At 47.2% G+C, this 27,681-nt stretch overlaps 1 protein-coding gene and 1 long non-coding RNA gene across 6 annotated transcripts in view; one reads left to right on the top strand and one right to left on the bottom strand.

Annotated features, from left to right (window-relative positions):
• The window catches only part of DICER1 (dicer 1, ribonuclease III), a 63,294-nt gene that overhangs the window by 6,633 nt on the left and 28,980 nt on the right, over window positions 1-27,681 (top strand). For 3 of the 5 annotated variants that reach the window (XM_036013669.1, XM_036013689.1, XM_036013674.1), the window contains exons 2-10: window positions 12,899-12,962; window positions 13,902-14,002; window positions 17,490-17,678; window positions 18,324-18,486; window positions 19,435-19,565; window positions 20,531-20,665; window positions 21,077-21,237; window positions 23,128-23,296; window positions 24,516-24,988. In XM_036013669.1, the coding sequence (XP_035869562.1) occupies window positions 17,535-17,678; window positions 18,324-18,486; window positions 19,435-19,565; window positions 20,531-20,665; window positions 21,077-21,237; window positions 23,128-23,296; window positions 24,516-24,988 (1,376 nt within the window). In that variant the 5' untranslated portion in view covers window positions 12,899-12,962; window positions 13,902-14,002; window positions 17,490-17,534. The remainder of the gene's footprint in view (window positions 1-12,898; window positions 12,963-13,901; window positions 14,003-17,489; window positions 17,679-18,323; window positions 18,487-19,434; window positions 19,566-20,530; window positions 20,666-21,076; window positions 21,238-23,127; window positions 23,297-24,515; window positions 24,989-27,681) is intronic. The other 2 variants (XM_036013681.1, XM_028505974.2) reach the window with 2 other exon arrangements.
• LOC118497845 lies at window positions 14,529-17,771 on the bottom strand. Its single transcript, XR_004900353.1, has 3 exons — window positions 17,759-17,771; window positions 16,850-16,855; window positions 14,529-15,001 (listed from the first exon to the last, which is right to left on the bottom strand). It is a non-coding gene; the product is annotated as an uncharacterized LOC118497845 (long non-coding RNA).

Genomic DNA, 27,681 nt, shown 5'->3' with positions numbered 1-27,681 from the left:
CTGAGCATCGAAGGAAAGGACGTGACAGAGTTGAGAGGTGTTCTGAGCAAGAAATGTCAGATAAAAACCCTGGGAAGTAGTCTTAAAAGGAGATAAAGCCAGATTTTTGCCTTGACTGGATGGCAGCATCTTTCGGAGACAATTGAGTCTTTTCATCGTCTGTCTCTGCATCTGGTGTGGCTCAGTAAACGCTTGCTGGTGGGAGAGACTCTGGACCTGTTTAGTGCTTTCTGTCTGATTGGCGTGGTGGAGCCCACGGCCCTAGTGAGAGGCCTCTGCTGCGGTTAATGAGAAGACAAGGGCCTGATAGGTGCCCTGGCGTTTTAATCTTAGAAGCATTTATTTTACATACAACACTGTACTGAGATTACATAGCCTTTTTCACAGTTTTGTGTAGCTAAACATTAAAAAGGAAAAAAAAGCAATTTCTAAATCTTTATATGTACCCATTACATATAATAAACTTAAGTGATTTATTAACCTTATACCAAACATTATTTTGGGTATTCTAAGGAAAAGGCAGAAAGTTGTTGATTAAAAATATGGACACATAACAGAATGACCTGAGTCAGGTATGTAATGTGGCACGTCCAGGGAACTGGGATTGCGGCAGGCTGCAGTTCCCGCGTGCGGCCACTCTAGCGTCCCGGGAGGAGGGATTCTGTGTCGCTCACGCAACCCGTGGGCTCGGGCTGCCCGCACGGCCTCCCACGGTGAGCCATGGCCGGGCAGTGTTCCCCTTTGGAAACATTCGCCCAGTTCCCACTGACGTACAGGGTGGGACAGAGTCGGGGTACGGTTGTCAGTACGCGAAACAGAACTTTCATATTATTGTTTGTTAATTGTATGTATTGTTTTCCATACAAACAACTGGAAACCTGCTTTTGCCCCACGCTGTGTGAACAGTATTCCGAAGGAGAGTATCGATTTCACACTCAGTCTTTGTAGACCTGTAGCTCTTCCTGCTCCTGAACGTTAGGGGAATTCTGGAAGGTTTTTCTTTTCTTTTTAAACATATGAGTTGGGTCCATACTTGGGCCAAGAGTAGGAACATGAATAATTTTTAAAGCCTCTTTAGCACATACACACACACACACACACACACAGTGAAACCTGTGTCTGGCCCGAGCAACACACACGCTGGCAAAATGCGCACTGTGTTGTTTGTCTTGAGTGAGGAAAAAAATGGCACATTGTGGTTTCTGTAAAATTCATTTATCTGGCTTCATTTACTGCATCTGAACCGTTCCCCTTTATGATGATCTCTCTTACTATAGAATTTTTCATTCACTGGGGAAAGAAGTCATTATGTAGCGTTTGTGTCAAACGGTAAGCCGTGTTTAGTCTGCGACTGAGGGGAATAAAAATACTAGAAAAGCGGTGAGACACACAGTCAGTTACTGTGTATTTATGGAGCACCTGCGTTTCTAGACTGCGAGGCCAAGAGAAACGTAAGTGAACAGGACTGATTTCGGTTGTTAAGGCTTTACAATTAAAGCAATGCTTATTTAGATAAGTTTATGCAGATTCAATTAAGAATAAAATATTCAGTTATTTTGCCTCTCATCTGAAATTGGATCCACTCTTTTTCAACCCGTTGAGACCGAAAGGAACTTACGGAGATGCAGCTTATTTTGACTGGCATGTCGTTGTAAACAGATACCTCATTTGAGATCACAGTGTAGTGTATATTGTGGAGATAAGGGAGTCAGACAAAATTTTAAGTAGAATTCCACCATTCCCATTTATTAGTCAAATGGCTTTTGATAAGTTATTTCAAATCCCTGTACAGTGGAGATGATGCTTAGTGTTGTTTTGAGGACAGTATTAGCGAGATGGTGGAATTTAGAAGCTTAGTGAAGTCTTCTCCCTTACCCTCGTAGTGTGGCAGCTTTTGCTATTTTATACCCACTATGGTCAAAGAAGAATTTATTGTGTTAAGGATTGTTTTCTTCTCTTTTTAAAAAATAATTCTCTCTTTTTAAAAAAATGATTTTATTTATTTTTAGAGAAAGGGGAAGGGAAGGAGACAGGGAGGGAGAGAAACATCATTGTGTGGTTGCCTCTCACACGCCCCCTACTGGGGACCTGGCCCGCAACCCAGACACGTGCCCTGACTGGGAATGTGGCTGGCAACCCTTTGGTTCTCAGAGGGGCGCCCAATCCACTGAGCCACGCCAGCCAGGGCTGTTTTCTTCTCTTTTAAAATAAACTTTGAATTAAATTAGTTTCACTGGATAAACAGGTATAAATCCCCAGGACACACAGAGTCTGCGCACCTGCAGCCAGTGCCCGTGTGTCGTCAGCCCCTCCCAGTGCCCGCCCTGGACACGGCCCCCACGCCGACTTAACTACCTTGATTTACTTTAACGGTGAGCCGGCTTTTTGGCCAGCCCAATAACCTGACTGCTCTAACTGCTTATGAAGTTCATTGACCATTTTTATATCCTGTGCCGAGAAGTCCTGTAGGCCCGCTCTATTTGCTTGACTGCCTTTTGTTTATTGATTTGTGGGAGTTGTTTATGTTATCTCCTGCTCTTCATAAGGTCATTCAATGAGCAGTTCTAATGGAACTGCAGTCCAGTTTGCCCGTTTTTCCCTTTATGATTAGTGCTTTTTATATCTTGTCTATAAGAAGTTTCTGCTTACCCCAAGGACATGAAGGTTTTCGTCTGTCTGCGTTTTCTAGATAATTTTGTTTGATTTTGTTCATGTGGGTATATAATCTAGCTGGCGTTGATTTCTGTGTGTGGGGTGAGGGGCAGGGGCCCAGATTCATTTTTTCCGTCTGGACACACAGCCTGGCTCTGATTTGGAGGGATTGTTCTTTTCCCTGCGGCACTACAGTATTTTCCATCTTTAACCTTATATGTGTAGGCCTGTTTCCGTATGTTACTCTGTCATTGTCTTTTCTTGTGCCAGTACCCACACGATCTTAATTACTCTAGCTTCCTAGCAAGTCCTGATACATCGGTTGATTTTCTTTATGTTAAGCCATCTTTGCATTCCTGTGACAAACCGCAGCTGGTTGTGATGCATTTGTCTTTTTGTATATCCCCTGGGTTCGGTTTGTTAGGGTTTTCTTTAGGATTTTCATGCTTTTCTGTTTGAGAGCTGGGTCTGTACTGGTACTGTACTGTCACTTGACTGTCCTTGTTGGGTTTGGTGTCAAGTTCATGCTTGTTTTATAGTGAGAGCTGGGAAGTGCTCTCTCTCGTTTCGGTCCTGAAGAGTTTGTTTCTAACACTAGAGTTACTCAGTGAACATTTAGAAGAATCACTAGCGAAGTCATCTGGGCTTGGAGTTTTTAATAATTTTTAATAATCCATTTTCTTTAAAAGGTATAGAATTCTTCAAATTTTGTTTCTTCAAGATGTTAACTTTGGAAAATTGTGTTTTCTCAAGGCATTTGTCCACTTCACTTGAAGTGATTCCTTGAATGCCACTAGGAAATAATTGATACTGAAAATAACCAGATAAAACTTTACTCCATTTGGAAAAATTGCAACTTTTTTTTTTAAGTTTACAAGGTAATGGTCTTTTTTTAATTTTTTTTAGATTTTTATTTATTTATTTTTAGAGAGGGAAGGGAGGGAGAAAGAGAGAGAGAGAGAGAAACATCAATGTGCAGTTGCTGGGGGCTGTGGCCTGCAACCCAGGCATGTGCCCTGACTGGGAATCGAACTTGCGACTCTTTGGTTCACAGCCCGAGCTACTTTTTAAGAGACCATTAAGTAAAATAAAAAATACTCTTTGTTGTGTGTATTGAAGAATAGACTATGGTTAATGCCACTTAAATTAGGTTTATTAAACTCTCAGTTAGGCACAAGTATGATTTATGTGGACAAAGTTAGTTTCCTGAGAACTAATGATATCCAAAAGCTCTTGGTATGTGAAATCTGTGATTAGATTGGAAGCTAAATTTTTATTTTTTTTAATATTTTATTTATTTTTAGAGAGAGAAGGGAAGGAGAAAGAGAGGGAGAGAAACATCAGTGTGTGGCTGCTTCTCGCTCACTCTCTACTGAGGACCTGGCCTGCAACCCAGACACGTGCCCTGACTGGGAATCGAACTGGCGACTCTTTGGTTTGCAGGCCAGCACTCAGTCCGCTGAGTCACTCCGCCAGGGCACGGAAGCTAAATTTTTAACCTTTGACCAAAACTCACTTTGGATTAATCCAACCAGTTAATTGTAATTTAACATATGCTTTATCACTCTTTGAATGATTGTTTCTAAGTAGGAATAAAAATATGTAAAGTGTAAAATAGGGGTATCTTTAAAACATTTTGAGAAGAGCACAGTGAATACATTTGGCTTCCTCCTGCTAATATATGCAATTCTTTTTCCACAACAAACACGTTAGGTACTTTTTAGTGATCTGCATGTATGACTTGGCTGATGATGTAAATGTATGCGTTATGGGCTATTTAGGGGAGCAAGAGGACCTGGAGCTGACGCCTTTGTAGCCCCCTTTAGAGAAACAGGGCCCAGACTGAGGCCTTATCGGTGGGGAATGGATTCCGTCACCACTGTGACTTTGAGCCCGCTTCCTTCCGTCTCACGTCCGAATTGTTCTGTAATATAGGGATACTGGGTTTATTGTGACGTGATTGAGTAAAATAGCGGTTGTTAGCTTAGGAGGCTTCATTTATTCCGATACTGCTGCTTTTGCCCTGGAGCTCCTGAATTCCTATAATGGACGGTATAATTTTTTTTTTCTTTTGTATTTAGCAAGTAGCAAATCTTTATCTTTCTTTTCAGATTAATTGAGTTTTTGGAACAGCCTACTTCCCTTGGCAGCTAAGTGTGGCTCTCTGAGTGGAAGGAAACGTGCAGCAGGCAGGCAAGGACGGAGCCTCGGAGCTTGAGACGGGGTGGCACACCGTCCCGGCTCCCCCAGGGCCGGGGTGGGTGGGCAGGTGGGTCGTGGGAGGGGACTTCCAGTGCACAGGCAGGACAGCTGCAGGCACACCAATGTGAACACGGGTAGTGTTTGTAACCAGGAAAAGGAATGTCTGCTCTGACGGAAAGGGTTCAAGTTCAGGAGTCTCTTCCTTGTGTTTAGATGTTCTTGCCCGTGGGCCCTGGGTACAGTGAATCCTTCTTGGACTGAGGTTAACTGGGTGAGAACCCTTGGTGTATACCGAGACTAGGAAAGCGGGCGGACGCCCGGGTCTTGCTTGAAGCCGGCAGGACGAGGCCCAGGTCCTTGCAGAGCCATCCAGAAGGCCACCTGCAGTCTCGCTCCTGCTCGTCTTACCGGTTTCGTTGTCTCTCCCTTCTCCTGTGGACAGGGTGCTCCAGCACATTGCTGGTGCTGCTGCTGCTGCTGCTGCTGCTCTCGGTGCCTTCAGCCCGACCTGCGGGCTGTCTCGTCCCCTTCCCGACTAGAGCTGCTACTGCCCGTTCTGTAAGACTGACCCCAGTCCAGTGCTCACCCTCCCCATGGCGCACACTCGCGTCAGGGGTGTCTTGCTCAGTAACTGTCTGTGGAACACATGAATAATTTAAGAGTCAGGAGGTAAAACAGATGTTTTTAAGTGGGGGGAAACCACCTTGAATATGACTTTTTATATTACTCTGAAGTGAAATTGGGTAAGTTCCATTGTTCTGTTTTCTACTCTTAGCCAAATACTGATTTATCAGTATTTAGTAGAGTTTTGCATTTTACTTTATGTTGTAAAATATTTCAAACTTGGAGAGTTGTAGTAATAGAATTTACCATTTACCATTTACCATTCCAAGCATAACGCTCTTCACTACTAAATATTTGAGGCATATTTTCTGAGAACAAGAATATTCTCTTACATAATCACAATACAGTTGTCACATTGGGGAATTTCACATTGATAATATTTACATTTTACCAATGTTACTATAGGGGAGGGAAAAAACTCTCCGTGTTCTGGTCCAGGGGGTGGAGACTGTTAGTTAAACTGGCGGAGGATGGAGTAACGAGAGCAGAAAAGGTTTGTTCTGCCTGCAGGCACTCGAGAGAATCACGGGAAGACCCGAAGGAGTGGCTAGGCTGGGCGCCCCGTGCTGCTGTAATACAGGCTGATGAGCTGTGCAGACAGATGGGGCGAGGCCAGGGAAGAGGAGTGTGGGCTTCTAGGGACGGCAAATTGTGGCTGGGCGAACCTCCGGGGGAACGGGGAAGATGCGGGTGGTTCATGCAGATTGGAGTGCACGGGGCCTCCAGGGACTCGTCGTCTCCCCCTGGCACCAAAGGAGGGGGAGGGGCTGCCCCCACAAAGGGAAGTCTGTGGCCTGCTCTCAGGCAGAGATGGGGAGGGCAGTTTCCTCCTGTGTCCGCCTTTCTCTCTTGCCTGCAGCTCAGAATAGCCCTTCTGCCAGCGGGACATGTTGTGAGTGGCATGTTCTGATCATGGCCTTTCTGCAAGTTTCCTTCCCCGATGCAAGGGCCAGCCCAGCCCAGGAGTGTGCATGGTATTTAGTTGTCATGTGTCTTTACTCTTATTTTTTTATTATTTTTTAATCCTCACCCTAGGATATCTATTTTTTAAATTAAAGATTTTATTTACTTATTTGAGACAGAGACAGAGACAGAGACAGAGATCGACTGCCCTCTGCACGCACCCCGGCCTGGGATCGAACCTGAAACCTAGGCGTGTGCCCTGACCAAGGGTGGAACCTGCTGCCTTTTGGTGCACGGGACAATGCTGCGACCCGCTGAGCCACCCAGCGGGGGCGTCTCTGTACTCTTATTTCTGATAGTTTCTCAGCTTTTGTCCTTTATGATACGGACGGTTTGGAAGAGCACAAGCCAGTTGTTTTGTAAATGCCTTTCAGAACTGGTTAGATTCAGGCTTCGCACTTCCGGCAGGAGAACTGATACTTCTGAGTGCATCACGTTAGGGGGTACCTGTTGTCAGTTGGTCCCCATACTGGTGATGTCAGCTGTGTCCCTTGGGGTGAGTCAAAGTGGTGTCTGTCAGGTTTCCCAGTGGAAAACTTCAATTTCCATTTCAAATAGCAATCTGTGCAGATATCTTAAGGTGTTGTAAATATTCTTTTATAATCATTACCTAATAGTGTTAGCATCCATTAATGATTCTTGCCTCAATTTCACTAATACGGTTAAAAATGGTGATTTTTTTTGTCTATCTTCTACCCTTACTGACATTGAATAGAGTTTTATATGGGTTATAAGTCTAATAAAAATACAGTTCTAAATTGAAAAATCAATGAGAAGTATTTTTTGAGTCTTTGGGTTTTCCCAGTTGTACCTGAAACTGTAGGGCTCTAAATCGTTGCGGAAACGTTGTCAAGGTTAGTGTGGGATCAGACTGCGTGCCCGTAGGAGACGGTCGCGTGGTGGCCGGGAGCCGGCCCGGATGGTCCCTCCGACGGCAGGACGAGTGCGGTGGGCGGCATCAGAAATGCCACCGCGCACAGGGGCGTCTCCCCGGCGTCGGCCCTTTTGGTCCGTCCGGAGCTTTTCCTCGTGGGCGGAGGGGCAAGGATGGGGGCGTTAAAATGATGAAGATCATTTGGGCTGTTGAAAGGCTCCGAAAAGCAGGAAGCGTGTACATTGAAATTTTCTTCAACCTACAAAGATACATGTTGATTTAAGGTCAGAGAAATAAAGTTTATTTTCAGCAGAGCCAGTGGACAAAGCTGTACTTACAGATGGTGCCCGCTTTGCCCGGACTCAGGAGGCTGCCTCAGGCCTGACTCGGCCGTGCAGACGGCCTGTGGGTGCCGGGTGGCGGGGGTGGGCCCCCGGAGGAGAAGCTCGTCCGCGGAGGTCGGGGTGCACGCGCCGCAGGGAAGCGGATCCCGCGAGTGGGTGCTCCCGGGGCAGTGCCCGTGCGGTGGAGTGGTGGTGCGGTGGTGTGGGGCTCCACTCCGAGCCCGGGGCTTCGGGCACTCTCTTTTCCGACTCCACGCGGCCTGGCGCGACCTCGCACTCAGCCTCTCTCAGGCTCGTTTTGTCTCAGGACTTCTCTTTAGTGTTCAGGTGTCCGCGTGATGCTGTGTTAAATCGCTTCACATAGAAAACTGTGGCCCCTTCACCTCATGGGTGGCCGTAAGTGGTGTAAAAGATCGGTAGGTGGTGTCGTGAATTGAGTACAATTCTAGCGCTCGTTGAACAGTGTTTTTATTGAGTCAAGGACAGAAAGCAGGCATCAAACATCAGCCGTAAAACTCAGCTTGGACGCTAGTGGGGTTCAGAGTGTTCGGTTCTCCTGAAGCAGAGTTGCAGGGCGAGTGGCGCTGTCGGCAACCTGCCGGGGAGGGACAGGTGTCTGCGATTCTGATGAGCGGGCAAGCGTTCCGGTGAGTGGGCCGTTGGCCGGCGGCCTAGAGACACTGTGTGTATGGAAATGTTGACGGATGGAATTTGTTAAAATGGTATTTGACCTGCATTCAGCTTCAATTTTGGACAAATCTAATTTTAGGCATAATTACGTTGCAGTGTAAACATAATATATTTACGTTACAGATTTAGAGAAACCCAGAAATTTGGTTCATAGAGTAGTGCAGGAAAAAGAAGGCCATTGAATTTGTGGTTTAAGTTATAGAAACTGGGGTAAAATGTACTGCCTTTAATGGCTCCAGAAGGAAGAGATTTTTCTTCTCCAGTACCTAAAACAGAATCATTCATCTCTAAACTATTGTCTTTATACAAATCATTCTCAGTGTGTAAGTTTGTTTTCCAATTCTAAAAGTAATAAAGTGATCAAATTGTAGGTAATTTTAAAATGCAGAAAAGTTTTCAGGAAAAGAAATTACTCCCAGCAATAATCACATGCTCAATTTTTGAGTGAATATTTTCTCTCCATTTTTCCCTCCCTCCCCCATAAATTTTTAACTTGAAGATGTAGTCATGGTATTACTGTAAATAAAAATGTTCTACTTTTTTCATTGAATGCTATAACATAAGCATTTTTGTTCATTATAAACTCATTCTTTTTAATGGCTCGATTGAACTTTGTTATATAGAATGAACCGTGGTTTACCAAACCATTCCCTCGTTCACTGTGAGACATTCAGGTCTGGGCATGGGGTGGGAGGTGCACTTTTTGCTGTTATGGTTAGTAATGTCGAGGGAAGCATCTCTCGAGGGTTTTTTTGTTCATGTTGGTAGGCTAGATTAATCTGCGAGGATTTCTAAGTAGCGATGACAGATATGACGAGTTACAATGGAAATGTCTGTGAGATTAAGACTCTGAAGAGGTCAGTGTTCACATCCTTGACGTCGTTATCCCTCTGCCTTCCCTCTGGTCCCTGCCTTTGGTTCGCCCCTGTTGTCGTCACGGCCCGTGGTCACCAGATGCAGCTGGCTGACAACCCTTGAAATGTCTGTCCTGTGTGCTGTAGTAGTTTCAGAGGTTTCCAGTTCTTTTTTTTCTAACTTTCTGTATTTTCGAAACTTGTCCATTTGGTGATGACGACTTCTTGCCCATTTGTGCACCGTTTCACTGCCTGAGGGCCAGGGAGAAGGGGGGGAGTGTTTTTAGTGCTGTCTCTGGGGCCAACGGGAATAGCCTGGGACTCTGCATTTTGCTTTTAAAGAAAACCAGTGGACACAGAGCTATTTGATTTTATTTTACATTATATACTCTATTTTGTGACTCAAACAGGTCTTATCCTACTGTAAATTCATCATGACTAGGTAGTTTGGAGTTTTGGGTTTTTTGTGTTCATCAGGTTAAAATACTGCATACAATCTTGTATGCTTTAAATTTTTATGAGAATACACTTTCTATCCTGAATTTTGGGATTAATAAAACATCTTAGATTTTCTTCAGGAAATTCCTTAGTGCCTTAAGAACTGTTTGAAAACATGGTTCTGGGTAGAGATGGCACTGTGGTTTTTTAAAAGCGGCCCCTTAGCATGTTCTGTGCAGCGGGCAGTTCTTCTCCACCAGGCTTAACGCACTCCGTGTGCGCGGTCTTCCCTGGTCTTCATGGCAGGCGGGTGCTCCTGTCTTGGAGGTGAGGAAACGACCTTAGAGAAAGGCGGTGGAGTCTGACAAGGCTTGGTCTTCCGGACACTGGACCCCTCGCTGGCATTCAGATGATTTTAAATGAGAAACACTTGAAAAAACAAGAAAGACTTTGCTTTCTACATCCCCAGTGGCCTTACTCGGTGCCCCTCCTACACCGGAGGGCCTCTGGTGTGTGTGGGGGGGGGGGGTGTGACTATATGAGGGCCTGTTCAGAGGTGAGCCTGTGGGCTTGACTTAGGAAGTTAGCGTAAACCGGTGAGACGCTGCTCGAACTTGAATGTGGAAGAGGGTGGGTGGCAGGAGTTACAGAACTCGGATCCTTTCTATGTGCAGGTTTCTTTTTAGTGGGGCTGTTTGTCCTCTGAGCTCCCTCTTCTCTTTTTGAAATTCCTTTCCCCGGTACAATTCAGGCAGCGCATTGTAGGGTTTCTCTAGTACTGGGGTTCCACGAGATGGAATTTTGTTGTTTGGTATTTGTTATTTGGCTATTTGAGAATTGGACTCTTTTTAATTTTTTTTTAAGCTGGTGCTGGAGAAATAGGATTAGAAGCACAGTCTCTTCACAGCCCAGGAAATCTGCCCACAAAGGTGGAAGGGGAGAAGACAGCCCTGGCGTTGAGGACGCAGGGGCGAGGCAGGCGGCGACGTCCTTCTTTTGCGCAGCTCGGTGGTTACAGCCTGCTGCGTCCGCTGCGTCCCTGCCATCAGGGCAAACTGCTGACTTCTTACAGTTTTCACTGGGGGCAGGGTTTGCAGTTTGGGGTGGATCACAAAGGAGGCCCATCTCTTCCTAGGAAACTCGGAGACTGGGCATTATCTTTCTTGATCACACTTCAGATTGCGCTCTCAGGTCCTTAAGGAAACACTCCCGAGAAGTGAGGAGGACTCAGGTTTAAGATTCACACACATTTGGAAAGGACCGAGAAAGACTTTTGTGGAAAAAAAAAAGGATAGGGAAAGGGTCTCTTCCATTTATTTTTAAGTGGGAGAATTAGCCTCTTTCTTTTAGTTTTGCCCTTAAGCCAACGACCACATAAGCAGTCATATAAAAGCTGTCACTGGGTGTCCAGGGCCAGGGATCCCTTAAGTGATTTAGGCTTGGTTGGGGTTAAAATTGTGCCTTGGATGCCATAGCATATTTGTAATGTTAAAAAAAAAAATTAACTTCCATGGCTGAAAGTCTCTAAAAGAAAGGGTTTATTAGGCCATTGCTAGGAGTTAAAAAAAAAAAAAAAGACTGGCCTCGGGGCATGGGGTGGCTAGGTGGACGAGACAGCTTGTTCATAGTCCTGGAGTTTTGCAGGTGTTTTTATACATCAGGTGGGGGAGAGAAAGAGGGAATCCCTTCGGAAGGGATTGGCACTGGCGATAGAAAGGGCAGGAGAAGGTGATGCGGGCCACTTCTGGGACAGCAGAGTCCTGGGGAGGGGGAGTCGGCTCCCTGGGGTAGGCTGTGCGCAAGTCTGGAGAGCTCAGGTGTGAACCAGAAGCCGAGGTTCCTGGGGTTCAGAGTTGGCTTGCTGTTCACTCTTTGGAAAAACCTGGGAAATGGCCACCTGGAAATGAATCTGCAATTTCAACACAGGCCAAGGAGTGTGAGCAGTGTTGTTAGCTCTGGCTTAGGGCCTTAAACAGGCTAACTGCTCTTCATCTGTCTGTCTGTCTGTCTCTCTAGCCACTGTAATTTTAATTTAGAGCATCTCAGAATTGTCTTCCTGGTCAGTTACTGTGAACTAGTCTAATGGCTCTTCGGCCATTTTTCAGTTTTATCTGTTAGTTTACAGAAGTACTTTTGGCCCTGTTTTGATGTGACAGTGTCCGTGTTGTATTCACTTTTGTTCACTGTAGGACTTTATGGTAGTTGTGCATTTGGTCTTCACAAGAGCAGGAATACAATCTGGACGTTGATATCTGTAAAGTTACTAGTATCAGACTCTGTGACACGTTACAAGAAAATGAGCGAGTTGGAAGTTTGCTTTTACCGGGAAGCTCTACGTGCCTTTGGACTTGAGACCAGAGGGTCGGTCGGTTGCCTGTTGTCGCAAGCCTGTGTGGGAGGCAGTGCAGCCCTGTGCCGGGGCAGGTGCCGATGTGTGCTGAGCCGGCTGGTTTATACCAACCCCCGCCGGCGGTATGTGGCCTGTCTCTTTCACAGTTAAAGGAGCCTATCAGATAGGAGTTTGCATGTTGGTAATTTAAGTCGTGGTCGTCAATTAAAATTAAAAACGCAACCGATTGTCTCTGTGTTATGAACATAAAATCAGTTCTCATTGTGCTCGGCATGTTAGCTTTCTAAAGTATCTATACAGGATTGTCTGGGGAAATAATTTGGGTAATTCAGCAGTCATAGTGGAGCTGCAATGAATTTTAAAGGATTATCAGCTTCCTGTTTTGGTTATGGAGGGTGCTTCTAGAAAAGAGGTGACTTTGAAGGAGAAGAGAGGGGGTGATGCTGGTCTGCTGAGTGCACGTCTTCCTGGGTGGTGGCGTGGAATGGAATTCCAGCGGCAGCGCGAGGCAGCGTTAGGAAGTGGGGATCCAGGAGCTTGGAGACAGGGAGACGCTGGGGTGCTCCTGTAAAGCGTGAGACTGACTTAGCTCAGCCTGTAAGTGTCTTTAGAGCCGGACTTTCCTGGGGAAAGTGTACTTGGCTGCCAGCAATTCTCCCTTATGTCAGATTGTACTAACAACTTTTTAAAATTTTCAAATTAGAACATAATAAATACAGATTTTAAAGGGCATCTCTTTCAGACATGTACCGTTTTCTTGACTCCCAATAGATATAACTAAATTATCTTATCAGGGATCTTACTCTGATGAGTTATACATGGAAATTTTGTTAAGTAGGAAATGTCTTAAAGTTGGTTTTTAAAGATGAGTTGCATGTTCTAAAATATTCTCTCTGATTGCTTTTAGGTTACCTAGGGTATGAATTAATACAGACTTGGAAACTGAAAGAACTTAGACTCAGCATTTTGAGGTAAATATGTACATACTTAAATAGTGTTAAGGGGTCCCCGTTCTGCTTTGTTAACTTCTAGGAGCTAAGTCTGTGTGCGAAGTGAGAGGGCTGAGCCTCCATGGGACTGTTCTTTGCACGGCCAGGCCGGACGTAGGTAGCGAGAGGAGGCTGCTGCTGCCCGTCCCTCCCTCCCGGGCCTCGCACCCAGAGGCGCCGCGGTGCGCCGGCGGACCCCGGCCGGTCCAGCAGTCGGTGGTGCCGACGGAGTCAGCTTTTGTCTCAATACGGTGTGCTGCCTGGGTTTTCGATTTATAATCTCTACTGGGAGAGCCGCTTCCAATTTAAATTTCTCTACAATATTAATTAATATTGGCGAACTATGCTCCTAAATTATTTTATTCATAAATGAATTCTGTAAGAGTTTATAGTGGGGGTTTAACTGTTCTTTGAATTTGTTTTTAATTTCATCTTGAGAAATTGAAATGGCCTGGTGGATTTTGTACACATATTGCAGACCTATTTCTGGGTGACTTGGATTTTTCAGCCAGGGTACCTCCTCTGGTGACCTTCATTGTTCTGGGTGTGGGAATTTAGGAAATAACACACTCTTATCCTTTTGTTCTTTCATTTTCCTAGTTGCTATCTTTAGAGTTTTACTTTGTTTCAGAATTTATTTACTTTGTTTCATTTCCTTGTATTCATTTCAGAATCTTTTCTTGCACTTTTTTCTCTCCCCCACATCTCTTGGAATTAGGCCTACTATTGTTCCTTTCCTTAGCCTTTGTTTTAGAATCACTTAGTGTCCTACAATAACCAAATGTCTTTTGTTTAGGATTTAATACGAAAATAATGGCCTTTATTCAACTCTTCATATCAATAAGACGCTCTTATAGATGTATTTGTATTCAGTTTAAGTGCCAGAACCTTAAAATTGGCTATTTTTGCGTTTGTTTTTAGAGCGGAAGCATGGGCATGCTGTGATTTTCCAATGAGCTGCTGTCACAATGTCAAAATGCAGTTCAGACAACAGCAACACAGAGGTCTCACACATTAAAACGGTAAATCAGCAATTTATCCTCCGTGGAGAATGGAAAGGAGTTTGTATGTTGCACTAAGCTGTTTCTAAGAGAATAACGCATGGGAGGTGTGGAACCACCTGGCCGGTCTCGGGAGTGTCAGCCGTCTGGCCAGAGTTCAAGTCCGTGGTTGAAAGCCAGCCCCGCGCAGGTGCTGCTGGCGCCGCGAGACGGTCAGCGGCGGTCAGCTAGCGCCTCTGAGAGCCGCAGAACCTCACTCACCGGCAGGGGTTCGGGGCTTTTCAGAAAGGGCGAGTAATGGGAGAAACGAAAAACCTATTTCAGCGTGCCAGAGGAAGTAAAAATTGGCAAAATTATAGATTGCTCTGTTTTTACATTATTGGATTACCTGTTGAATTTTTAAGTCTTGGATCTGCGCTCCTCTCGCTCGGAAGTCTGTTACTGGGGCTAGCCACCGTGTTCTGAAAGAGTGAACATCGCCGTAAATGTCAGGGCCTCATGGAGACTGACTGGGAGGGTGAAGTTGCTGTCCCCCATCTCCTCGCAGGTCCCGTCTCCTGCACCCCGCGAGGCCAGGAGGAGTGGGGTGGGGGTGGGTTTCCAAACCGAATAGAAAGACCTTTTTGAGCAGTCTGTGATTCTGTTCTGTACATTGTTGTGTGGACATTCATGAATCCCTGATGCAGTTCGCTGGATAGTGTTTAACTGTATACATGGTGCATGTGCCAAGAAGTTTAAGAGTTGTGGGGAATGAGGCTGTACACCTTGTTCTTACGGGGCGTGTGCCAGTAAAAGAACAAGGTGTGTGAGTGTGTCTCTGGATGTGTGCAGCATGGTCTGTACTGTGAAAGGCAGAAAGAGGCTGTCCGAAGGTTCTTGTGCCACGTGTGTGGGCATTGTTTTTATTCTGCAGACCTGTGTTGGCCGTGCGTCCTGTCCTGGGCGTGGTTGGGCACAGCGGGTGGTGCAGACGTGTGAGACACACAGCTCTTGCAGTCCGGGAAACCCCGGTCCAGCTGGCTAGGAAACCCCGTTTACTTTGTGCAACTCTCTCCTTGGAAATTTCAGCTTTACGGAAAAGTGGCAAGGCGCGAAGAGGACAAAGAACACGCACGCGCTTCACCCACATTGCCCGTTTGCTTTATCAGTTGCACACACACACCGTACACGTGTCTATACGTGCTTTCTCGTTCTGAACCACTTGAGAGTCAGTTGCATGTCTCATGGCCCGTGACCGCTAAACACTTGAGTGTACCCTTCCCAAGAATAAGGCCCTCACTCCCCTTACAGAGCCCATAGCCACAGTGCGGTTACAACCCAGTGACTTCAGCAGCGCCCTTTCCGTGGACATGTAGTGTCCTTTCTGGCGTCGCTCTGCCACGCAGGGTCCAGCCTGAGACTGGTTTCTGCATTTAGGTGTCATGTCTCTTGAAAGTCTTCTTTACAAGTCTTCTGGAACATTTTCATCGTTTCTTTTGTTGTATTTTATGATACGTTTTTGAAGAATGCAGACCTCCCTTTTAAAAAACAGAACATTCTTCTCAGTTGTTTTGGGACAGTTTTTTCTGGAGTTGTTAATTATTATAATTACTGATGTCACCTGCCTGAGAAGAAAGGTGACTTGGTGGCAGTGGAGGAGGGGTGTTGCTGGCTTCTGCCTGGACGTGACGGAGGAAGGTGCGTTTGGGGGTTCACGCTGTTGCCCTCTTCCCTCTCCCTTCCTCCCCACTCCTCCCCAGGATGGAGCCTGATTTCCTGGCACTCTGCCGTGTCTGTGCTTTGGGTCGGGTGAAAAGTGAGGGTCAGGCTTGAGGACACACGGTCCTGGGCAGGAAGCAGCCTGCGGCGAGGAGGGGGAACGGCAGAGGGAGCCTGAGAATGCAGCCAGGTGGGAGGTGCCTACGGATCTCGGCCTTGGCCTTCAGAGTGGCCTGTTGACTCTCAGGAAACTAAGTAAATAGGTTTTCACTTTGGGCTCTTGGCGGCTGTGTTGAGTAAACAGCTTGAATGATGAACCTGAAGGTGTGTATCTTGTGGGCCTGCAGAACTGAGAAAAGTGAATGCTTGGTGTGGGGTGAAAGGAATGGCTGTTGGGGTTCGGGTTCAGTGGAGAGAGAGCAGATTGTTTCTTCGGTCCAGGGAGAAGGATGACTTGGTGGTTTGCTTGCCGTCTTCCTCCAGGAAGCGTGATGAGAGCGGCTGTGCCGGCTGGTCCCCAGATGGCGCCTGCCTTGCTGAGGCCCGAGCTCCTGCAGCCGTGTACCCTGTTCCGCTCCCCCGAGGTGGCACTTGTGCTAGTTGGGCGGCGAGCTCTGGCCCACGAGTTACTCTCTGAGACCAGATTTGTGTCGTGTTCACGCAGGAGACAGGACTGCACTGGGGACCTCTCGTCGGGTTGGTGCCGCAGCTGAGGCTCCTGTGCTGTGCGGGTTGTAATGGAGTGTGTCAGGATGTTCGGAGTTCTTGTTGTTCAGGAACAAAGAGCCGTGTTCTTCCCTTTCAGTTCCGTAGGGCGATAACAATGAAAACAAAGAACACTGCAAAGCAGCGCAAGGGAGGAAATTGCCTTCTGCCGGGCAAGTGAATTCCGCTGACAGTCAGGGAGGCTGGTGACGGACCTAGAGAGTGGAAGCCCTAAACCTCCGTCCGCAGGTTAGGGCCGTTAGAAAGACCGATTTTGGTCGTTTTACATACAGATTTAATATCTTTGGGAAAGAAGACAGAAAGACACAAGAGTGCTTTGCTACCATAAAAAAAACACTCATTTCACAGAGCAGTGTGTTTTAATTTAACTGGGATACGTATCGTTTTAAAGATATGTGTTTAAGTAGTCGATCCTCTCTGCCAGGTTGGTAGGTGAGAAAAGACCTGTGGCTTGGGTCTCGTGACGAATGACTCCGTGCTGGCAGGCATCCGAGCCGCCCCCCCCCCCCCCCCCCACGCAGGCACAGCGCTAAGCGCCTTCTGCACAGCGTCCCCTGACCTTAGCAGTGGTGGCGCCGCAGGCCTCACAGATGACACTCGGAATGTACCTGTGTACATGCTTACATGTTTTGTGTAGACATGCATTCATGCATTTGAAAAGGCGTCCTACTCTACATGTTACGGACATGGTTCTGTCCAGTAAGTACAGACGTGTGCTCTCTCCTTGGATCCCAGGTATTTCAGTGGAGCCATTCCATCATTTGCTTAGCTGATTTCTTATTAATACACTTAAAGTAATTTCTCGTTCCCAGGAATAATACAGCAGTACATGTTCACGTGCTGACCTGTTTGTATGGTTGCCCGATTCTTTTAGACAAGTTTCTGGGGTCAGGTTGCTGGGTTGGAGAGAAGAGAGTGCTTGGCTTTTACAGTGGATCCTCTTTGATCAAGAAAAAGCCAGAACAGTTACAGGAGGAGTTCGAAAGGCTCACAGGAGTGATATTCTGATGTTTCTCTTGTTTCTGTGCTCTCTTGTTTTTAACCCTGCATGGTTGTGTAATGGTATTCTTTTTCCCTTTTGTAGTAAGCTGTGCTAGAACCAAAATGCAATGAAAGAAACACTGGATGAATGAAAAGCCCTGCTTTGCAGCCCCTCAGCATGGCAGGCCTGCAGCTCATGACCCCTGCTTCCTCACCAATGGGTCCTTTCTTTGGACTGCCATGGCAGCAAGAAGCAATTCATGATAACATTTATACGCCGAGAAAATATCAGGTACTAATGAGAACACTAATACTGGAGCATTTTCACTAAAATGGAGTAAATTAGCATACAGTTGACACAACTCATAAAACTCATTTACCTTTTCAAGCTTTCCTCTTCTGATTAATTTTCTCATTCCAAATGCCTTTGTTTGTAATAGTCCTTTTCTTTTCTAACATCTGCTGGGTCATTGGTTTGATAGTTTTATTTGTGAAGTTTTTCATTTTTCCCCCTCTGGAAACCTCGCTGTTCCCTAACGTCCCTTTGGAGGCGTCTGTCCTCATGAGCTGGGTGGAAGTGGGATTGGCCCGAGCGACCGTGAGCGGGCAGAACCACGGTCGCTGTAAATGCAGTCGTCCCCGCAGTCCCAGAGCGGTGTTCCTTCCATGCAAAAGTCTGTCTTAAAGAGACCGTAGGTGCGCTTCAACATAAACGCCCGTCATGTACAGCTGTGTGGGCCTCCGCAGCACAGCTGTACGTGACAGGTGTTTTAGTGCCTCCGGTTATCATTTGTATGCACAGATGCAGGAGGTACGCACCTTGATGGGAGGAAGGTTGTAGAAAACAGTGGAAGTTCCCGAGTTAGAACAGAATGCAGTTTTCTGGATTCTGCGCTTGGACAGGAGGTGCATAATCTCTTTTCCCGCCGTGCTCCAGGTCGAACTGCTCGAAGCAGCTCTGGACCGCAACACCATCGTCTGTTTGAACACTGGCTCAGGGAAGACGTTCATCGCCGTGCTGCTCACTAAGGAGCTGTCCTATCAGATCCGGGGGGACCTCACCAGACATGGGAAGAGGACGGTGTTCCTGGTCAACTCCGGTAATGGGCGCCTGTGTTGCCGGACTGCGTGGGGGACGCGGCATGAGGTTCCTGTGGCTAAGCAGAGTTCCTCTGTGCGCGCTGGGTTGAATCATTAAAGATGTAGCAAGTTCGACAGAGAATGTGCCTGTTGAAGCTCTGATAGCAGAAATACAATTCTGTTTTATTTCTTGACGGTATTTCTCTTAAATCCTAGACATTTTATTTCACAGGTGTTAAACTTTAGCTTTTCTTTTAAATGTAATTGCACTTAATTCTGAGTCTACATTTCTTTTGAATGGATTACTATTAGAACATAATCAAAGTTGTGACAGTTATTTTGCGTTTGGTGTTTTTAGCTTCATAAAATATGTCAAAGTGTGCTAGATTATGAGATAGGTAACTTCTTGATTTATGATTTTACTATACCAGTTGTAGAAAGAAAGTTACCTGCTTTGTACTAGTTACTCAGTGAGTTCCCAACACTGGTTTCTGTGTGTTTGGGATTACACGTTAAAATAAAAAAGCGTAGAATGTGAACACACGCTGCTTGGGTACTAATAATGGCTGGGCCATTCCCCTGTTTTTCTGGATGGTCTCCGCATGTGATGTTCCTCTATGCCTTAAATATGCATTGGTCTCTGTTGTTTCCTGGTGAAACGATCTGATTCTATTGAAGGACACAGGAGGGTGGGTCTGCAGTGGTTACCATTCTAGCCTGAAAGCTCAGGTTGTAGGCTGGGGAGGGGGGGGTTAGCTCTAGAGCCAGCAGGTGACGCGGGGTTCTGTGGAGGGAGTGACAGGGGCGGGCTGGTGAGTCTGATCCGAGCAGTTTGGAAATGCCTGCTATGTCGGGGGTGAGGTGTAGTACATCATGGGAAAGGTTTTCTTAACTGTCTTAGTCGTTAGTTCAGAGAACCAGTTAGAGCCAACTTGTCATGTTTACACGGAGTTTTTGTTTGTGATCAGCAAACCAGGTCGCTCCGCAAGTGTCCGCCGTCAGAACTCATTCTGATCTCAAGGTTGGGGAATACTCAGACCTAGAAGTCAATGCATCTTGGACAAAAGAGAAATGGAACCAAGAGTTTACTAAGCACCAGGTAAGGCTTGTAGAGAAAGTTCACTCCGTAAACCCCCGTGAGTCCTGGACCCGGTGGGTTAGGGGGCCTTATCCTTGCCCGTCGGAGCAGGACTTGAACCTCCGCTTCCCTGTGCCTGTCGGCCCAGCAGCCAGCCCTGTGCACTCTTCTGCCCTGTGCGCCTCAGCCTCGGGCCACATAAATCGCTCATTTGTGTTGCTCCTACTTAGAAAAGAAACAGCTTTGTCGTGTGATTTACTTGGTTGGAAAAAGCGTAAATTCCACCTGCCTATTTCCAACTTGCAGGTAACCTGCTTCCAGAAAACGTACTCGAGTTAGATGTCTCGGGACTGGAGGCACTTCGTGGCTGAGGTCTTTGGGCCTTTAACGAGGTTTCCTCTGACCTCGCGCTCCCGTGTAGCCCGGCCTGTGCTGAGTGAGGGCCTCTGGCGTGCTGGTGCCAGCGGCTCTGCAGAGCAGGGAAGAGCTGCTTCCAGCCGGCCTGCGGGTCCCCCCGGAGTGGGCGGAGCCCACATTTAAAAAGCACTGGAATGGCCCCAGAAAGATAAGCTATAAAGGGAGCACTTAGTTTGTGTCGTCTTCTAGAAAACCTTGTCAGATCAATGGGGAGAAAAAAGAAAAAAACAGTGTGAAGTATTTTGTGGTTTGATTACATTCGCGGGACTCACCGGTCAAAAGATGTCTGTAGGAACCTAAAAACCTGAAGTAGATTTAATAGAGCTATCATTTTTTAAAAAAGGTCTTCATTATCAAGAATTTTTCTCGTAGTCTGTTTCATGTTTTCCTAACTCTGCTTCGTGGTTCTGAAGTATGAGCTTCCACACATTCAGCTTTTCACTGTACTTACGGCAGATGATTTCGTGGTTCTCGCCCGCAGTCCGCGGCTCCCTGGTCCCCTTCCGTGTGGGTGGGTCCGGCAGGCGAGTGGCGCGCTGGTTTGCGAACTGACGTTGGTTTCATTTTAGGTTCTCATTATGACTTGCTATGTCGCCTTGATTGTTTTGAAAAATGGCTACTTATCGCTGTCAGACATTAACCTCCTGGTGTTTGATGAGTGTCATCTTGCAATCCTAGACCACCCCTACCGAGAAATTATGAAGGTGAGCTTTCGTATTTTGTTAGTCTTAGTGCTTCAGGTCAGATTACTGCGTATAAGCAGTATTTTTATATGTTAAAAACAATGATGTTAGTTGCCAATTTTGAGAACTTGGTTCCAGTGTGTGAATGAATGAATATTAATGTTCACTTATATCTATACTCTATAATAAGAAACTGTAATAAATCTATAATCTAAATCTGTAATAAAATTTTAAACATAAATGAATCGCACAATCTGTCATAGCATATTTAAATCTTCCCTTTTGATAAACAGAGCTTTTAAATAAGCTACTGTACTTCTGTAAGTAATATTTTTAGTATTTGTCAGTCACTTTGACATGTTTTAATACGGAGTTATCTCTTTTGTTATGGCCTTGCAAAATGAATTTTTTCCTTATCTTTTATTATGCTAGCTCTGTGAAAGTTGCCCATCATGCCCTCGTATTTTGGGACTGACTGCTTCCATTTTAAATGGGAAATGTGATCCAGAGGAATTAGAAGAAAAGATTCAGAAACTGGAGAAAATTCTTAAGAGTAATGCCGAAACTGCAACTGACCTGGTGGTCTTAGACAGGTACGCGCTCGGCTGGACTCGGTGTGGCCGGACCAGCGGGCACTGACCTCAAGCCCTCAGGGCCTGCCGCTGTGCCTTGCAGCTGCGGCCTGTTTCAGAGAGAGCGCGGCTGCTGACGGGCGTGAGCAGGACTAGCGGCTCTTTGTTGGCACAGCTACTGGTGGCTGCGGGCGGGGACTTAGCCTTTCCCCACAGAGGAGCTCCTTGCGCCGTCAGAGGGAAGGCTGCATCAACGCGGACCCTTCGTAGTTGCTGATACTGACAGGGCCTGGGGGCGTGGACAGGGTAGTGTGTCCTCTTCCATCAGGGTGTGCGCTCTGTTTCCCATGGCCTACGTGTCCCGTGGGATGGTTTGAAAAGAACACTATTTAGAGAATTTAGTATTTTACAATATGCTTTAAAATAATTGGAAGCACTTTGAAAATGGGAGTGAATTTCTGAGAAAGATGTTTATGACTTCTAAGTTTGTCTCTTTGGAGAGGTTGCTATTTTGAGTTTCATTAATACACACACACACACACACACACACACACAACATGCTTTTTGATTTAAGTTCCTGGAAGGGAGCCTGTATAAATTAGATTTTAAAATAAAAGTAATTAATTCATTTCATATTAAAATACCTTTGTATCCTTGTAAGATACAATCCAGAACAAGGCTAAAGATTACCAAGTGCGACAGTTACAATAAACAGAGAAGACTGACTGCTCAGGTTGTGGGCTTGGGTCAGACGTGGGTTTCGAACACTGACTCCACTGGCTGTAAGCTCTGTGGCTTCAAGTGAGCCAGTTGCCGTCCCTGAAGTGATACAGTGGCCTTGACAATGGTTTCAGGGAGTTTTTTGATGATTAATTACATTGACACCTAGAAAACAACTTTCAGTGTGCCTGTCCTTTAGTAGAATTTTGGGAGAGTTCTCTAGGTAGAGTGAGAAGAAAAGGAAATGTTTCAGGTTATGGAATTTGGGTACCCGAGGGCTATATGAAACACAGACCTCGTAACCTTTGGGACGTGTAGTTTTGACCTCGGAGCCAAGACGATCCACGACGCAGCAGTGAAGGCTGTGCTCCTGCTTTCGTTTGACCCGAATTAGGCTGGTAGGCTGCCCTGCTGACATCTTCCAAACCAGCAGCTGCAGTGGGGCGTTTAAGTGCAACTGACAAGTCCTCTGTTGAATTTGGCGCTGCCTGGTTCTCTAACTGGCCCTTTGGTTAAGGATAGATTATGGTGGAGCATAATGAAAACGGAAGCAGTAACTATGTCCTCACTGTACTTCTTTTCCGTAATTATGTCTTGTGCTTTTAGAGTAATACGTGTCATTCTGGTCGTCATAGTTTATGAAATGCATGAAAGATCCAAGGAATGACATTGTAATTGATCGAAAGTGGAAGGGAACTTTCCTTATGTCGGAAGAAGTTAAAAACAAAGTTGACATTTGCAGGTGCTGAAGTTTCAAATAGTATGGAAATGAAGCAGTTTAATGATGACACTTTCTCCCTGTGATGTACCCCCCATCACCGACTTCTGCTGAGAAGTCGTCATCACTGGGTTTCTGGAGTATTTTGACCAGCATTGTTCCTAAGCAGATAAAAGATGAAAGTCTAACCCTAAAAAACAAAATGAAAAGCCTGGGGTGATGATGAGTTCACAAAACCCTGAGACGGCCAGCTTTCTGCAGTCGCACCTGGAGCCCTGGCAGGCGGGGCGCAGCCCGGACACCGGCGAGCCCCCGCCCGCCGCCCCCCGCCTCACGGGGAGGCCATGAGCCCGCTGTCCCCAGCAGGCGCACCACTGAACGTGGCGGTTTCTTTGGGGTTTGGATGCGCAGTGGGTCGTGATGCAGTAGTGAGTTTATTGTAGTATCGGCAACTTTTGTTTCTGCTGTTCAAGGTATACTTCGCAGCCGTACGAGATTGTGGTAGACTGTGGACCGTTTGTGGACAGAAGTGGGCTTTACGAAAGACTGCTGATGGAATTAGAAGAAGCACTTAATTTTATCAATGACTGTAACATATCTGTGCATTCAAAAGAAAGAGATTCTACTTTAATTTCTAAACAGGTAAGCATCTACAAGTAAGTACAGGAAGTATAATAAAAGGCTTCTGTTTTAGTATTGAAATGAAAATATGCTTCTAATGAGGCTATTTTCTGTTCATTTTAATTGAAAGCCTTACCTTCTTAGCATGTGTAACAGATTTTTTATTAAACATGGATTGGGTTGAGTTTACTGCTACCTGACAGACATTGCTGCTCAGTGTAGACCTCCCTGACTTGAGGGATGACTTAGGGTTCGTGTCACGGCTATTTAAATACAAGGAGTCTGTTTTCCCCTGGCCCCCCGTGGTCAGATGGGTCAGCTCCTGTTCAAACCCTTTCGTCTGAGGGCTCCTTGTATGAGGTGGGCATGAGCTCATCATCCTGTGTGGGACCCAGCTTTGAGAAGAGATCCCTTAGGGTAGTGGTTCCCAAAGTGTGGACCCCCCCCACCCCCCGGAACTTCTGGGACATGCAGATTACGGGTCCATCCCGGACCCAGGGAGTGTGAGTCTCTAGGGCGGGGTTCTGACCGCCGAGACAGACAAGTCCTCCAGTTACCCTGACGCATTGAAACTTGGGAACTTGCTCTAGGACTTTGCAACTGTTTGTGAGTGTTGACCCTGTTGAATTTGCATGTTATTTCTCTCTCACTGGCTTTTCTGAAGCAGCAGAGCCCAGACTCTTTCCAGCCCCTGAGTTTTCATCATGTCTGTGTGCAGTCCCCCGGGCCCTTCGCTCGGCTGCGGGAGATCCCTCAGTTACCCGCTGTGGGTCTGTGTTCTGCTCCGCGCCAGGGTTGGAAGGTGTGGTTCTCTGGGCACAGAGTTGAAGGAGACGTGTTGCTCTCTGATACCTAAAATAAAATGACTCCTGCTACGGAATTCCTTGCACAGTTACCTGGAAGTAAATGGCTCACTTGTACTTCTAACTGGTTACAGATGAAAAGTTAAATTTTATTATCCTTATACAGTTGCATCTTTTAATTCCTGTTATTTAACTGTTTTTGCTGGGGAAAAGAAAAGAATGGTTCTGGACATAATATATATGAACCAGCAGAGCTTGGAGAGTCCTCCGGCTGCTCCCCCCAGCCTCAGGGAAGTAAGCTCAGTGTTGATGGCAGTGGGGCAAACTTGTTCCAGAGGGGCAGTTCGGAGACAGCTTAACCCCAGTTGAACCCTGCAGGGAAAGGCTGCCTGCTGCCTGCTGACTGTTTACGCTCAGCTCTGCACGTTCTGTTGTAGATACTGTCAGACTGTCGCGCGGTGCTGGTGGTCCTGGGGCCCTGGTGCGCGGACAAAGTGGCCGGCATGATGGTGAGGGAGCTGCAGAAGTACATCAAGCACGAGCAGGAGGAGCTGCACAGGAAGTTTCTATTGTTTACAGACACTTTCCTACGGAAAATACATGCACTATGTGAAGAGCACTTCTCACCTGCCTCACTTGACCTGAAATTTGTAACTCCTAAAGTGATAAAACTGCTTGAAATCCTACGCAAATACAAACCATATGAGCGGCAGCAGTTTGAAAGCGTTGAGTGGTACAATAATAGGAACCAGGATAATTATGTGTCTTGGAGCGATTCTGAGGATGATGATGAGGATGAAGAGATTGAAGAAAAGGAGAAGCCAGAGACAAATTTTCCTTCTCCATTTACCAATATTTTATGTGGGATTATTTTTGTGGAAAGAAGATACACAGCAGTCGTCTTAAACAGGTAAATCTCCAAGACGAGCATTTCCCCCCGAGTAGAACGAGGTAGCTTTTCGCTCAGTGACTGGGCCGGGACGGCCCTCGGAGCCGGCAGAGCGGCGACGTGAGTGCCCTGCCCGGCCCGCTGTGGTGCGACCCGTGTCCAGTGGGTGCCACACGGGGTCGACGGGGGTCGACAGCGAGGATGTGTGTGCACGGTAGCTTCCCCGAAAGGCTGGATTTCGCATGGCTGAGACTTTCTCTCCAAGGATGCCTTGCTGTTCTAATTCAGCTAAAGCAGAGAGCAGGGGTAGAAGGAGGAAGGTGCAGTGGAGCGTCCCTTGTTTTGGTCCAGCTGTGGACTCGGTTCAGACACTTATGCTCTGTGACGACGTGTCAGGCGCCGTGTGCCGCGGTCCACGCAGCAAGCTCTCTTCTGAAGGCAGGCTTTTATGTTAGCTTCTCCCCACCCCCCGAATAACAGATGTCGGTTCAGGCCTGTGCACGTGCAGGTCTGCAGTGGAGAGAGTTTAGGACCCCTGGCCTCGCAGTTTGGATGGCTCCACAGGCTGCGTGCCAAAACGACCTGAGTCGGGGGAGAGTGAAGCGTTAGGGAGGAGTGTGGGAGCTGCGGGCGAAGGAGGCAGGGGGTCCGGGCAGGTGGTGCGTTCCCGCCCACCCTCTTCCACGGCAGGGTGTCTTCCCTGAGCACGGGCCTGCCGGGAGCTGGGCTTGAAGTCTGTGTCAGGCTGTCACCTAGTGTCTGGTTCTTTCGGTCTGCGGACAGACGCTCCGTTATTGCAAGGGCCCAGGGCCGGGGGCAGGGGGGGTAGGGGGTGTACGGAGTGCTGCAGGCCAGCTTCTTCTCGGTGAGACCCAGTAATTGGCCGGAGCTGATCCCGCGGAGCCTTTGCTGCAAGTAGTGATCTCTGAGGGGAAATTAAGCTTTGCTTCCTGAGGTAATTTGGGATTTTTTTTTCCTAAACTGCTTCTGACTGGTTTGGGATTTTTGAAAACTTACTTGAGTAACGAGAAATTGGACTCTGGGGTCGTCATCTGGTGGTTTTCAGTCTGGCAATTTTCATAGTCATTGGGCCTGATCCTCGTGATGAACGCAGAGCGAAATAACTGGAGGTAGTGAGTTATGCCGAAATCAGAAGTTAAGGTTGGAAAGGGCCCCCACCGACGATCTAAGCCAGCCCACTTAGTTTTATACAAGAGAGGGAGGGCCTCGGGGGAGAGCGCTGGGCTCCGAGTCGGATCGCTGGCTAGTGACAGAGGCAGTTCGAGAACCCTGGTGCCTGCCCCTCGTCTCCATTGCCCCTGCAATCAGAGGGCCCCGGCGTCCGCGGAGGACACTGACCGGGCGTGGAGTGGGAAGGCTGCTGGGGCCGGGAGGGCTCGCCCTTGGCACCGCTCTCCGAGGGCTCACGGACACGCGCCCCGCCCTCCCGAGTGCTGCAGGGTTCAGCCCGTGTTCCCGGGCTTGGAGAGGAGGGTGCGGGTGTGTTTTCTTCCTTGCCGCTCGTCTCCGCGTGTGTTTTTCAATGTAGAGGCGGGGCCAGTTTTCATTGCAGCGGCCTTAGCCTGAAAAGGTTTTATCAAAAATCAACCCGTTACTTCCTATTGACTCTGAGGATCAGATGAATTGTGATCAACTCTCAAAAAATGCGGCTGGAATTTAGTGTTGGATGATGAATCAAGAGCGGTTTGCGGGTTGACTTTATGGGCAGCTAATTAAATATACAATAGAGGTCTTGTTCCAGTTCGCTTTTTAATAAGCTTAGAAAAACTTCCTGAAATCCAGAATCCAGATTCTTTCCTTCCATCAACTTAATGGGAGGAAAAACCCCTTCTTCAGTGAACAGTTTCATGGGCGTATGGGCTGTTGTCGTACACGGGCAGTTTCCTCCTCTCCTAATTACAAACTAAATCACAGTTCCCCTTCTGTGTGCAGTGTAGGTGTGCGTGTACAGGCTTACGTTTGTAGTTTTTCTTTTGCCACGTGTACATGTGTATTTATGGCTTATAATTTATCGTTATATGTGTATTTTTCAGTTGCACAACCCTCATGGGGAGAAGGTGGGTATTTTTACTCTGTTGTAGATGAGGAAACCGAGACTCAGTTGGTGCCTGTCCCAGGGTCACACGGATACCAAGGGGCAGCAGGCGGCTTCCATTCGGCCTAGTGTGCCTCCCGCTGTGTGGCTTACTGGTATCCTGTGGCGCGGGGGCTGGGCTGACCTGGGTGTGTGTCCCCCCCCACCCCCACCACTCTGCACCCCCCTAATAACTCTTGTTCGCAGAAAGGCTGCAGAGATAGGACAGCTCCCCTGTGGCCCCGTGGCCCCCATCTCGGACCAACGTCTCCTGTGGCCGCGGCGCACTCACCACGGCACAACCGGGAGCGGCGCTGCAGTGTCGCTGTTGGCTGGACTCCAGGCTTCACTTGAGTTTTACTGCTTTTCCCATGAGTATCCTTTCCTTTCCCCCAGCGTAAGTGCTGCCGAAACGAGCACTGACGTCCTCTGTATAATCCAGGCACCACACCGCTCCAGTTCTGCCTCTGTCGTCTGTGGTCTGCTGCAGTTTCTCAGGCTGGCTTTCTTTTTCTTTAAAGTTTTTCTTACTGATTATGCTATTACAGTTTTCCCAATTTTCCCCCTTTATCCCCTCTCCACCCTGCCCCCCCAGTCCTCCAGTATTCCCCCCCTTAGT

The sequence above is a fragment of the Phyllostomus discolor genome, chromosome 1, assembly GCF_004126475.2.
Source record: "Phyllostomus discolor isolate MPI-MPIP mPhyDis1 chromosome 1, mPhyDis1.pri.v3, whole genome shotgun sequence".
In the NCBI taxonomy this organism is placed as follows: domain Eukaryota; kingdom Metazoa; phylum Chordata; class Mammalia; order Chiroptera; family Phyllostomidae; genus Phyllostomus; species Phyllostomus discolor.
Note: the sequence above shows the minus strand (reverse complement) of the source record. Positions and strands in the feature narration are given on the sequence as shown.